The sequence below is a fragment of the Styela clava genome, chromosome 11 (genome assembly GCF_964204865.1).
Source record: "Styela clava chromosome 11, kaStyClav1.hap1.2, whole genome shotgun sequence".
NCBI classification, from domain to species: Eukaryota; Metazoa; Chordata; class Ascidiacea; order Stolidobranchia; family Styelidae; genus Styela; species Styela clava.
The window spans coordinates 7457600-7472287 of NC_135260.1; the positions used below are offsets into that span (position 1 = coordinate 7457600).

The following is a 14688-nucleotide window of genomic DNA, read 5'->3' on the forward strand; positions in this document are numbered from 1 at the left end:
ATGGATAAAATTGCAATCTCGAAAAACCATGACTCATCTATTCATATCCCCAAATAAGTAGACTACCTCAAAAAGTGTTCAGTGAAAACAAATTATGTTATTAGTTTTAGAATCAATTGTTTCCATTTTGAAGCTTTGAAACACAAAATACACGCGAGGATCTTATTGGAACAATGTCATGTTTTTTTATGTACTGGGTCGGTTGATATCCTTCGATTTTTCAGTAATTGATGAGGGACGTGGGTTTCTTGAATAGCTAATTTATATATGTATCATTGCTCCAACACATTTAATTTCAAAAAATTGTCTTTCAGCTTGGAGTTTCTCTAAATTAAACTGTTCTATTTCAATGTCGCGTGTGCTCAATAAGCTCGTTTTTTATGTTCATGCAATTTGTTTTTTTGTGTGCGATGACGTCATCAAAATTAAAAAGTGAGCGTCAATTACCTCACTATGTCTTCTGTTTCCGAAAGCCTGATCTTTTGCTGAGCTATTTTAGCGTTTACATGTTTAGCTTAAAGCGCTGCTGTGGGCTCTCGCTTGATGTTTGCGGGCACTGTTCCGCAGCTCTGTTTAACAACCACGCGACATTACACCAACCACTTGACACTTACCCAAAATGCCTTCTCATCAAACTCACTGTTTCGTAGTAAACACTTGCTCGTATTCACTCATGTATTTTGCTTTATTATTGATCTACTAGCATACAAATTCAGCTGGTAACATTGACTATAATATTTCCCCTATTTAGGAATTGTTACGACACAATGTAATGCCGATACGACCATGTTTTCGCATCCAACCCGCCTTTGTAACTTTTCAACGAGTTGAGGTAATTGTTGAACTTGGATCTTTAGATGTACTCTAGTAACTAGTTCTCGTAAGTTTAATCCTGAAGGTTATAAAGCCCATCATTGTCGGTTGCAAAGTCTTTACTGGAATCATAACTCTGATTCACTCCGTAATTATTTCTCTCGTTTGACCTATCTGCTGCAGCATCCATATCATGTTTCTTTGTAGTTACATTACTTGTTTCTTCGTAGGTTCCACTCGTCGATTTTTCTCGAGACGTACCGGGAATATTTTCCAACTTTCTATGCTCAAAGTCGCCTTCTTTTACAGTATTTCGCTGAAATATTCGACTGACGAATCCGATAAATCCCGGTGACTTGGGTCGCATTTTTGGCGAATCTTTCACCTCGGGAATATCGTCATCACTGCTAAACAGAATAAAGCTTTTCATTAGAGTTATGCTACAAAAGGAAATAATAATTTTTTACTAAAGTTTCATAGTTCATTTAGTTTATAAAATTACTTATTGGATTGTCATGAAATACCGATGTGAATCTAGGGGCTGATGCTTTGGTCTTAGGTGGTCACTGGTCTAAGTTGTGTAATACGAGCGATCCACACGGGTATGACAGGCGCTGGAGTCGTGAAACGACTCGAAAATTTTGTATTTTATAAGGTTTCGCATAGGGTTCAAAACAAGAATCTTCAATATATAATGATCATTGTGTCACAAGTTAGTATGTATGCTTTTCCCCATTAACGGTTAGGTGGACTAGTGAAGGAGTCCCAAGCTGAACAACACAAAATCGCTTCTAGGGATTTACAACTTAACCTGATTCAGACGCCCAATCGAGCCCAATTTTGAATACATTTTTATTAATGTCATACGACCCCCAAAATTTACCCAATATACAATAATTATATACCATTGGAAAGGTCTTTTAGAGTACTATACGCTAGATGTCACTGGAGGACCGTAAACTAAAACACCTCTTTCAAGAGGTCTCTCGTAACGTCAAAAAATAACAAAAATATTTACACTCTCTCATTCTATCATCTGTTGGACGTGTATAGCTATTGAAAAGCGCAAATGTGACTATACAGTTGACTGCACATTGGTTTTCTCTTTCATATGATACTAAACGCTTTTCGTTAGCTCGTGTCGTTGAAGCGTTTTGAAAATTTTCCGTTTGAGAAGTCACCACATCGAATCAGGCCAGGCTAGGCTTGATAGATCGATCGGTTGTTTGTTTGTGCTTTATCGCGTTGAAAGCTTTTGTGAGTCATAATAAAACATTTATTATGAATCATAAAAGCTTATAATCGTGAGACAAGGAGAATTTGCGAGATAAAACGCCTATGTGAACTAACTTTTTTTCGGTGAGGCAGCTGCGATCAAACGACTCGATATTTTTATACCTTCCTGACGTTGTGAGATGTCCACTCTCCTATGTTATGTAGCATATAAAAGGACCTTCAAAATAAGACCTTATCATACTAGCTTTTGTTATTGGTTAGCGCGCAACGCCAAGGTTTATTGAATTATTTTCTTGCTGTGCGACGTTTTTCTATCGCAGCGGGAAGTACACTCGTGAAATGTAAGCGATATTTTATTACTTCCAAATGTCATATAACGTTCATTCTTATATTGCTGGGTAGGAAATGAGCTATTCTTCCAAACAAGACCATAACAAACATTCCAGACCTCATGGTTTACACACAGCGTCTGAAATTGCGCTAATGCACCCTGTCGCTCAGAACAATTCGTCAACTAAACGAGACATGATGCTACCAAACCGTGCCAATAGATTTCAAACCAAGTGGCACGAATATACCGCTGATTTAAAAACCACGTGTTGAATGTGATCGTAGATGTCGCATTTTGCCAAACTACCAACTGAACGTATTTCACGATTGCCTTTAAACGAATTTGTACAAATGTATTTCTAATGGTTCTCACCTTCCACCAGATGAATTTTCGCTGATTCGTCTATCAAGAAATCCACTGCTATCAATGGTGATCTGATTCATGGATGGATGTCTATGAGCAGCAAATCTGTGAGCACAAATGCATCGCGGATGTTTGGTATTTTTGTATTTCTGATATATATATATAAGTAAATTAATATGCACTAACCTAAATCCTTCTTGAGAAAAGGATTTTCTGCTTTTATGCATCCATCCGAGTTTTGTTTTTCGTTTTCCGCGAAATATTCTCGCTTTTTTTGAAGTTTGTGTAGTTGAAGAGGATTCAGCCTTTGAAAAATTTACATTAATAGAATATAGGGATATTATTAGTGTTCGTAAATGTGCGTAATCCAAATATGAACCTGTAAAACTTGTCGATTTGCTGTCGTTTTGAAGTCGAAAATAAGTATTGCTACTACCAATGTATGCGTTGTCGTTATGCTTAAGAATTCAACGACTTTTATCAATATTAATTTAATGGAACCTAAAACTTAATGTATGTGTTTCAAAAAAGCTCCTCATCGTACAGATACATTGAAGGTAACCAAAAATAGAACACGATACTGAAAAAAAAGTTTATTGATGGAATAAACGCAAGGCTAGAGAACCGCGATAAAAAAGAAACTGTGTTTTTGAACAGTGGTCGGATCTATACAACGAAATTATAATTTGATATCGCTATGTATACTGACGGGTGACTAGTATGAGATAGAGTAGAAAGTCATTTCCAAATTAGCTAATATCTTACATATTCTCATCAAGAAACATTCACGTAATTGTATGTTTATGTATAGTTGAATAAACGAATCAAGGACTTACCGTTTGTTCAATTGGTTCCTTTTGCTTCTGTGGATTATAAATTTTTGATTTCGACTTGTCCCTTTTACTGAGAGGATCGATTATGGGTGATCTTTCCGAATCTTTTGCTCCTCTGTATCTTGAATCGATAATAATAATAAACGTGGTAGGTATGATAGTAAAATATTTACTAGTTCTGTAGTCAAATGAAGTGTTTTCATATTCTATTCTCGGTCTGTTTCGGTAGGTGAAGCAACGTATTTAAGAAAATATTTCTGGGTTGTACCCAGAATTCCATGACTGAATATATGAATCATGTGCTAATATACAGAATATTTAATTTTTGTTGGCATTGGGCCACTCGCCTCAAATTTGGATTTTAAAAATACCTTCGATAAAACTGCGTCGCCAGGGGCGCTCCAATCACGAATAAAACAATACCGACGCCGATGAAAGCAAAAGCAACAATTTGAAATTCCTTTGAATAGTTTGCGTTATCATCCATTAGATATGCAGCTGGAGCTGGTGCCTACAAATAATCAAACTTAAACTTGTTTGCAAAATACTGATTGAGAACACTCTTTTTAACGATTCCTATATTGCTTTGGTTCTTCTATTGTATTTGTATATGATTTTGCTCATCACTTTCCGCAATTTTGAAATTGTTTTGGCTTGTGAACAACAGCAGCGTACAAATAGATGAACGCATTTTTATTAATAGTTATTTTCGTGCAAATATGGCTATTCACTAAAACGGCGCTCATGGTGGGTTTAAAATGCTCATTGACATTTCTGCAACAACCTATCTCAAGAAGTATCAATCATGAAGGATATATTTACAATGTCGAAGAAAGAGTTTATATTCATACAATGCCATACCCACTCATTCTAAGACCCGTTAAAAAAATATTCTACAGTAAAATATCTGCTTGGCCGCCAAGTAGAACTCGATTCAAAATACGAAAATCTAAAGCTTGCACAACGCTTTTTTACATGGCATGTTTAAAATTAACCCAATAATTCATGACAAATACCACATTTTAGTCAAAGTGTATTGTGGATCAAATTTAAGCTTGTGGTAAGTTGTGGACTCACTTGGTTCTACCATAAACTATATTTGAAGATATTAATTCTTACCGATCGGCCCAATACCAATGTGTCATCCGGCTTCACTTCTTTTTCTGGAAGTTTATCAATGAGCAAACTTTTATAGATAAAGAAGGTTCCACCACCAACAAGCAGTAATAAACCACAACACGTCACATACGCAAATATTCTCATATAAACCCTCGACTTTGACTTTGCCATATCGTTTACAGAATGTAATGAATCTCTATATTTGGGGTTGGTTGTGCCAGGCTTCATATAAGACGATTGTTTTCCGTCCACGTTCTCTACATACAAAAAAAGAATGATAAAAACTTTGATATCGTAATTTGGTAGAATTACGTATTTGCTGAAATTCGCTAATTGCATTTTATATATATACAATGTAAACGTAAAATGAATGATAATTTTAAAATTGAAAAATGAGAGGAAAAAGTTATACCATTCATTTTACGTTTACATTTATTTTATAAATAAACCTTGTTACGTAGCCTAGCCTGTAATATGTATTTATCTGTTATGCAAAATGCAAATGCCAAGATATTTACGGTGATTTTTACCGAATTTTGAATGTAAATTCACAGGCTACTTTCGAGTTAATATTATTGAGGATTACGGTGATAACTACCGAAAAAAAATTGTAAGGATCACTATTGATATCCTGTAGAATTCCCAAGTCATTCATAGTGATTTCACTGATTTTTTTGTGTCCAATACCCTAAAATGACGTTATATTTTACGGCTACATTGTAGTGATACGTAATTCCAGGTGATTGTCGGTAAAAATTTTACAGAGTGTACCTGCTAGCTCCATTTGTTTTCACAGCGAGGCATATCTCGATCTCATGCGGTAATTTCCAGAAATTATCCTTTTCAAGGTTATGTAAATTATCTGGATTAACAAAACATGCAGACCCAACTGAAAACAAGATTCATTTTTTAATCACATTGATCTGCTATCATTATTTAATTGGGATTTATTTGTATCTTGCTCGCGCTCTCTACGGTGTAATCCACTTTTAAGAACATTTTTAGATGAATTGTCCAAATTTTTCTCGAAACAAATATTTTGTGATAACAATTCCTTAAATTTTAACTGATGTAAACGCATTGAAACGAAACAATTTCTTCATTTTCCTTGTTTGGGCTGATCGGACGAACCGAGTGAGCATGCATGCGACTAATTTGGATTCATCATTTTATCCGTGGTAAAATTACGAACAATATTCCATGAACTTAATATGGAGCAAAATGCCATAAACAATCTTCAATCACTTGATTGTTATAGTACGATTGTATACGGCAGGAGTGTGCAACCTGCGGCCCGCGGACCACAAGGAAAATTTGTGCGGCCCGCGGAGAAGTGCCAATTTAGAATGGTGTGCGACCCGCTTGCATAATTCCAATCCCCTTGCGTTGAAAAGCCTATACCGAGTCAAATATATGCCTATGACGTTACAGTGCCCTAACAGCTAGCTTTTACGAAGCGAGCAGCACATGTCATAAAATCAATAATCCAACTTGTTGTGCTACTACTAGAAAGCCTATGTTAAATAAAGGTGCGGCCCGAGGTTTCACCCGGTATACGGTAACGAAATTGAAGAATAAAATCATCTGAAGAAATACTGCTTGAATCTCACAGTAATTAGGGTGCAGGTGAACATATCTCCAACTAAGCTGCTTTCAAACGATATTTTTATACGGCGGAAACATATACCAAATTGAATTACTCGCACAGTCCGTATTCAATTCAACGTTTGAATGGGCGGATGTAAGGCAAGTTACTCTACAAACAAACTCATCCTGTTGCAAACGAAACGAGATTATTTAATAACTGATGTAACGTAATCATAAATTAACTTTTTTGAAAACAATTTTTTACAGACATTTCAACCACATAATGGTAACATATTTAGTTACAAATAAAAGTGCTTGTTTCCTATTCTAGTCCGAATATCGAAATGATTTCCATAAATTTCTGATCAAGATAAGTGTAAAATACTAAAATATTGCAATATCGAAAAGTTAGGGTCACAAATTTATACCGGCCATTGAGCAATGAACTTTTTCTGAACATAAATTTTGACATACTCGGAATAACGAAGCATCCTCATTAAATACGTTATATGATAAAATATGAGAATGAATGATATGAAATACTCATATATGCAGCATTCTTAGGATTTATTTTCGCTTGTTTTGGTGTGAAATCGTAGTACATGTCCTCCATTACAAATGTATTTTATTCATTAATAATTCTCGAAGTTTGAATATCCATTCATTGAAACAAACGGTCGTCGCAGTCATAGGCTTATACAATGGGGTTCCTTGCCCCTTCAAAAATGTTTAAAAAGTGATTTTGTGGTATTTGCAGTAAGACGCAAACTCGTACGTCTTTTTTCAGTTATATTGCTGTTTGTGAGCGATTAAAAATTCCTTCCTCCGAACGAACCAACCTAGATAGTTGAAATTCAGCGACAGCGAAGTAAGCGTCGAATTTATGAAAAAAAATGCCCCCACCCTCCCCAAATTTTGGGCTGCTTACGCACTTGGTTGTAATTTGTTCGGTACATGTCCAAAAACAATTATTCTGCCCTCTCCACTACAGATAAGTAACAGTGTGAGTTACATAAATCAATTGGTATAATATGCCAAAATTAATTTTTATAGATAGGAAAAGCTAAAAACTTATCATATATATATATTCTACGAAATTTTATTATAGGCCTAGAGACCCTAGAATATCCAACGCAATGCGTTATGCTGTTTCTAATTACAATTGCCTGCGCTGTCCTGTCGTTTATAGCTGACATTTCTACTATATGTTATACTGAATACATCAAGTGAACTAATGTTGTCGATTCTGTGAATGCTTGTGATAATTTCCGCCCTAGATATGTATTTTGTATTCAATCGTTTTGAATATACCTGTTGCTGAATCATTTCCAGCCATTCCTTAAGAAAATAAATCATTTTGAATATACCACGTATGGAAAACGTATGCCTGCTTGATTTGAAGATTTATTAATGATGTAATTAGATTAGATTAAATACGATCCACTGGTGTAATAAATTAGAATAAGTTAAGGCTTTCATTTGAATACTATCTTATGGCGTTCATTCGAACGGCCCTCTACTGAACCCTAACATTTGCTTTATTGCTTTGTGCATTCCATTGGAATGAAAACCCGGATTCTTTTTTTTCTTTCTTCATTTGTTTATTCATTCCATTTTGAGAGAAATTCCGTCATATATATTTATTTGTTAAAACGCATCACCCGAGAAAAAGTTAATAAATATCAGAAATCCGTAACAAACGTAAATTGAACAACTGGGCTTGCAAAGGACCTCGAAAGATCATCAGACCCCGACACCTTCAAAGCTGACTTAAATTAACAAGTATGTGAGTATAAGTTTCTAGTGGAAAACACTATTATACTACTGCCAACGGCAGCCTGTTTCAATTTTGACATAAATGCAAATAACAAACATGTATAGTGTATATATTAGAAATGTTTCAAGAGAATATCGTAGCTTTGTATAAATATTTTATTGCAATGTGAGTTTCCATTTTTTATCCACATATTTCCGTTGGTTCAATTGGGGAAGTCGTTTCATTTTACTTAATTAGATTTGATGCTGTCGCCTCACACTCTACCCTACAGGCCTACACCAGATAATAATTGGAAATCAACATTCAGAACTGGCATTGTAATAACGACTAACGCCCGAGGGTTTAAAGGCCGTAATTCGTTCGAGATATGGCAGTTTCTAATATGCGGTCTTGCGAGAAGTAATACAGGAAATTCAGCGATAATTTTCTTATATCGTGGATCAGCAGGGTCTGTCATCAGTTTTAGCAAGAAGATATGTACGCATTGCGAATAGATTTTTCTAAATCATGTCGTTTAGTTTAATGCAACGATTGAAAAATAACGAATTTTCTGTTGAGCTTAATGGCATAAAGGTTGAGTTAACGAGAAGACTGTGGATCTTAAGTTTTGTGTTTACGGTGTTGATTTCTATTTTTATTATTTATGGGATTTATAACGCATATCAACCAGAAAGAGGAGTGCTGCGTGAGGGTGAGAAAAAAATAGTTTAAAATTTTAGAATTTAAATTTGCGTACACATTGATTCATATTTTTAACGTTTATTCCTAATGTCGTGGTATTTATATTACGAATAAATATATAGCATATTATATAAGTTATCTTACTGGGAAGCCTGACCGATTAAACTTGGAGCAAGATTTAGTATTGTTAGAATTTAGAAAAAAAAAATTCTGAATTGTTAATTTGTAATTATAATTTCATAGTCAGTTGCACTGCATTACAAGTTTTTTCATCAATTTTAGGAAACGTTACGATCGAATATGAAATCAAACTAGATTACCAAAAAACCCCAAAGGAGAGGGAGCGCGATAAACTATTGATTGAATATGCAGCAGCAACCAGAACTTTGGTAAAAGTTTTACAAAGGGTGAGATTATTAGATTTCAAAAAGTTTATTTCGTTCTATCCATACTTTTACTATAATATATAATAAATGTATTTCTATAAAATATCAGTAATATGTTTCATACTTGTATCTTGTTACGCCATTTGATTCTTGCAACAAAAAGCATGGTAAAAATGCAATTTGTAGCGATTCATACACAAACACAACTTCAGCTGTTCTGTTATATTTCATTTGCAATCAATTTAAAGTTTATGAAAAATATATATATATATATATATATATATATATAAATTCTCAAGAAAGGCAATTTTCATAATAGCAATTTCATATCTTCAGCCACCAGTTCAGCGTGCACCAGATGTCATTGGAATCGGGGTTGAGAAGTGTGGTACAGGTGCTCTTAGGGCTTTACTTCGTATGCACCCGATGATCAAAGTAGCACCCAGAGAACCTCACTTCTTTGAACGACCGTATTTATATAAGTTGGGCCTAAAAGCATACACGTAAAAATGTTTTCATTGTAACTAACTTTTTGTATAGTTGTTCAGACCCTAATATATGAAATAACCTAATACTATATGGCAGGCTAATCGACTGGCGAGCCGCGGTCTGAATCCGGACTATTTGAGTATTTGATTCGGACCGCAGCTAATTCTTTATTTTGGATCATTAGCCCCACTTTTGAAGTTTCCTTTTATAAAATGACTTTTATTGTTTTGAATATATATATGAAAAGAACTATAACACCATAATAAACAATCTTGATTAGCTGATAATCATTAGCCGGTCGAGAAAGTGCGCGTTTACGGATGCCGAAATGTAATTTCTGAAAACACCGGACTTGTACTTTTAAAATTTAGTATGCGGATTTTCGGTAAAATAGTTGTGCAGCCCTGCTATATGCAATTGTTTGATTACTTAAGCTAGTTACTAATAGAACATTATCTATTGAAAATTCTTTATTGGGTGAACAAGATCAAGATTAGGGTTTAAATCAATATATTATTTTGGAACTAAATTACAACCAAACCCATATAATATTTATTTAATGATCTATAAAATGTTAAAAAAATCAAATAGCTGAATATCATTAAATAAGATTCCCAGCGACATGAGTACTTGAAGACACAAATATAAAACACACCGTTATTGTGGAGTTGTTTGAAATATAAATACAGTATTTTTGTTCAGACCTATGTTGGCCAAAGTTTTACCTCACGAAATATCATTTGAAAAAACACCGGCCTACTTCAACTGGAACCTCGCGGCACCAGAACATCTTCGGGAACTTGTTCCTAACGCCAAACTTTTACTTGTTTTGTGCAATCCTACCGAAAGAACATATTCAGATTATGCTCAGGAGGTAATATTCTACTTTTTGTCGTTCGTTGTTGAAGTATATTGCAGAATTTTAATGTAAAGCGAGGGAGCGATGCTCAAATATATGGACATGAACGCCAAATCGAAGTAGTACGGTATGCAATCTGCCACAGTAGACTACCGCTACCGTAGTCTTCACGACTCCGGCACACGCGGAATCGTCATAAGGTGTGCAATGCTTGATGACGACATTACCAACTTTCATACAGTAGACTACCGCTACCGTAGTCTTCACGACTCCGGCACACGCGGAATCGTCATAAGGTGTGCAATGCTTGATGACGACATTACCAACTTTCATACGAATCAACGAGCGTATCGGCTGCTGTTAGAACCAGTTTTTGAGGGGACGCGGCGATTTTGCATTCGCATGTGTGCATATGGTTGGGCGGTGGATGATCTGAGGGATATTTGTTTCGTTGAGTCCAAATTCTGTACTGAAGTAGGTTTGCCATAATACTGTAGGTCAGTGTTTGAGTTTTACGGTACACCATATGCTAGATCAGGGGTCGGCTACCATTTGTCGCTCGCGGGCCAAAATAATGGCTGCCAGTCATTGGCGGGCCGCATATATTTTTAGAAAGTTTTTAGAAAACCGAACTGATGATACTTTTTATAGTAAAAATGGAGCAGTAATACATCTCTCGAATAGAATATAGATTTATTTCTTCATTGCATTGTATTTTTGGCGCCATTGAACCCTTTGCACTTAGCATCAACTTTTCTACGTTTTGTTTCTATTTGTATAATTATAATTAAATTATAGGCTCATTAAACGAGTAATTGTGAATTTTATACTTATCAGATTATAATATAATTTAGTCTACACGCGTCTCACAATGAATTGTGTAACGTAAAAAAGATAATCGTCAAAACAGTGTTTTGTTACTATAATTCAGGGGAGCGTCGCAAGTCGGATCCGGCCCGCGGGCCGTAGGTTTCCGACCCCTGTACTAGATGCTGACTAAATTTGACACGATATCCGGTCACCTGGCGGTACTGGTGCAGCACAAAGCAGTTCCAATGCATCTGCATGCTTAGCTGTGATAAAGTCTGTATTTAATCTAAAAAATACTGTCAAAGTAACCGTTATACACAGCGCACTCAACGAAGCAAGTACAGTACGGCAGGTGAGAAAGTGAACGACGAATTTTGAAACGGCACGGTGAAGCGCGCGTCTCAAGAACGTTACTGGTAGCATCGGTCAAAGGTCATGAAAGTTGGTAATGCACACAAAAAACGAATCCCATAGACTCTATAGAGCCCACAGAAACTTTTGTAATAATCAAAAGTGATAACCTTCTAGCGATCATACGTACATTTCGTGTCCAATCATTTTTTTAGTCCACATAAAATTATTGTCATATCGACTCGAACTTAATTTTTATAACAGATAATGATGGGTCATCTCAATAAAAACACAACGTTTGAACAAATGGTTGATGATCTTCTTGTCTACTCCGCTAATTTAACTGCAAAAATGGATGAAAGTGGAACGGAAATGGCATATATTGAGCAGTTATTTAAAAAAGGGAGTACTAGCCATATACTAACAACTGGATTGTATTACTATCATTTACTAAGGTAAAAAATATTTCTCATTTTTTGAGTTATAGTGCTCAGTCCTAATTATGTTACAAACTTTTGCCAAAGCAGTAGTTTTTTGGTCATGCTAGCGGTTGGTATCAATGGGGCATCTTGTTCGGATAGGGAACTTCATTCAAGATACCGATAAAACAAATTATACAATATATCATTTTATCAAACTCATGCAATGAAGTACTATTCTATGTGACGCGTTGGGACAAGTCCTTCTGTTGACGTACCTAAGTTTGCTGTTGTCATCATGTTTCACAGATGGTATCAAGTGTTCAACATGAGCCATATCTACATTGTAGACGGTGAGGAACTTATATCTAATCCTGCTAAAGTCATAAAAGAGGTGGGTTTACATAAACAAATTTGCCCGAAGCACAGGTGCGGTAAAATCACATCGGTCACAAAGAATCAGATACCTTGTTTCCCCGAGAATAAGACTGGGTCTTATTCCAATATTCCTCCGAACATAAAAATTACTAGGGGGATGTCTTATATTTTCATTCATCAAAAACAACATTACAAAGTATTTTGTAATTACTTGTACAACGTATAAGTAAAATTACGAGATTTCCAAATATAAAAAATATGAAAACCGATATTCATTTACCTATAAATAACACGTTTTCATTCAACATATCTGCAAAACATATTATCAATCAATTAAAACGTGTAGGAGAGATTTTTTGCTATCGGCTAGGTCAAAGAAAAAAATTGTGCTACCGACTAGGTCTTTTTTTAAGAGGAGGGCTTATATTAAAACCATCTTTAAAATTCAGGCTAGGTCTGATTTTCGGGGAAACACGGTATGTGTGAATTGACAAAACAGGCTGATATATACTGAGTTTTCAATTCGTGGCATTGGATGGATGCACGATGTATTGAATATATATTATGTCGTCAAATTACACTGAAATGTTTTTTGGGCGACCTAGAAGTAGGTGTACCAATATAGGGTAACTAATTTTGTTCGCCTACTTTACATCAAGTTTTGTAAAGGGACTGGTTTGCTCAGGGGGATATTCCATTGGCTAACACAGACAGTCCCCAAACTCGTAATAGATTTTAAAACTAAAACAAAGGAAAATCGGAATCAAATTATGGCCTAACCATAACCTGGTACACGTACCACGGGAATCCCATTTTTTGTTTATCAAAATTTCTTACATATCGCAGCTTATTGAAAATTTGAGATCAAAACACAAACTAGACAAGAGAGCGATGCTCAAATATAATATGGACAAGAATACCCAAAGCAAGTCCACCTTTCAGTACCGGTACCGTCAAAAAGCTTCCGGTTTTCGAGTAGCAAGATAGTAGCACAAGAGAAGACGAATAACCGCTACAAATAAGTAGTATTCATTTTAGTATAATTAGGTCATCACACAAAATTTCGAAGTAATAAACGAATCACCGTTTTCAAATAAATAAAAATCATAGCTTTCTAGCTAACAATACAATCTTTACCCGCTGAAAATTTCAAAGCAATTGGCCCAGTAGTTAATGAGAAAATCGCTTATTTTCACACAATCATAACAAAAAGAAAAATACCAACAAGAAAAACAACATGATAAAAAAACGATCAATATGTTCATTTCGTGCCCAATAACAAGCCGCTGCCAAATTCTCACTACAAAACAAAATAAACTAAATAATGAAAAAAACAAATTGTTTCGAACAGATTAAACATTTTTCATCATTGAATTTGTCTTATATATAAATATACATCATTTTTCAACATGCAAGTGGACTTATTTTTGTTTTTTTTTATCATGATAAAATCGCTTTTCTTTTCGAATACTGGACCAATTGCTTTGAAAATTTCAGTGGCTAAAGGTTGATTTTTTTGCCAGAAGGCTATTACTTTAATCTATTTTTGAATTTCCTATGAATCCTATGAGATCTGATATTTCATTCAAAATTTCGCTGTATTAACTTTCACGCATGGGAACACTGTTTAAAACTCATTTCAAGCGATTCCACCAAGCGTGACGGCTGATTCTGCAAATCCATGCTACTGGAAACTCGGAAGTTTTTTGAGGGTACCGGTAACGTCAAAGGTAAGGAACGCTTCGCTCTGGTCTACGTGTCTATATATTTGAGCATTGTTCTCTTGTAAACTAATATTCATCTGCATTATAATTCATTCAATTTTCTTGTTCCGTTGTTTTTGTTTATTTTAGGTTCAAGACTTTCTTCACATTCCAGAGTTCGTCTTACCAGAAAATATTCCGAAGGGACCGTACGGATTTTCTTGCTTTGCCAAACCTTTAGTAGTAGAAAGAAACGGCGTTTTAGTCGCTGGAACAGCACGTATTTATTGTATGACTGGAAAGGGAAGGACTAGAAAAGGAGCATGGGGTGTCGCGAACCCCGAATATTTGGAAAAACTGCGCTCATTTTTTGCACCATTTAATGAAAAACTTTATAAACTACTCGGTCGTAGATTTAATTGGTGACGATCGATAAAAATTTATTTCAACTGCCTCATCCAGCACATACTATAGGCTCTAGAAATTATACCTCTTGATTTATAGCATTAAAAATATTCTATGATAATAAAATATTAAATTTGTTAGTACTGGA

The 14688-nt window shown here is 35.1% G+C and overlaps 2 protein-coding genes across 3 annotated transcripts; one reads left to right on the top strand and one right to left on the bottom strand.

Moving 5' to 3' along the window:
• Positions 1–642: 642 nt before the first annotated feature.
• On the bottom strand, positions 643–5711 carry LOC120347341 (uncharacterized). 2 transcript variants are annotated; one of them, XM_039417268.2, is made up of 7 exons: positions 5467–5711; positions 4696–4952; positions 3948–4087; positions 3580–3697; positions 2930–3048; positions 2753–2848; positions 643–1220 (listed from the first exon to the last, which is right to left on the bottom strand). In XM_039417268.2, the coding sequence occupies exons 1-7, from the start codon at positions 5477–5479 to the stop codon at positions 887–889; spliced, it is 1077 nt and encodes a 358-aa protein (XP_039273202.2). In that variant the 5' UTR covers positions 5480–5711; the 3' UTR covers positions 643–886. The 2 variants fall into 2 exon arrangements, with proteins under 2 accessions (XP_039273202.2, XP_039273203.2); XM_039417269.2 differs by having other exon boundaries at positions 643–1217; positions 5467–5710.
• Positions 5712–8442: 2731 nt separating this feature from the next.
• Positions 8443–14688, top strand: LOC120347334 (heparan sulfate glucosamine 3-O-sulfotransferase 1-like). Its single transcript, XM_039417261.2, has 7 exons — positions 8443–8750; positions 9023–9147; positions 9463–9629; positions 10318–10489; positions 11900–12090; positions 12364–12448; positions 14286–14688. The coding sequence occupies exons 1-7, from the start codon at positions 8567–8569 to the stop codon at positions 14559–14561; spliced, it is 1200 nt and encodes a 399-aa protein (XP_039273195.2). The 5' UTR covers positions 8443–8566; the 3' UTR covers positions 14562–14688.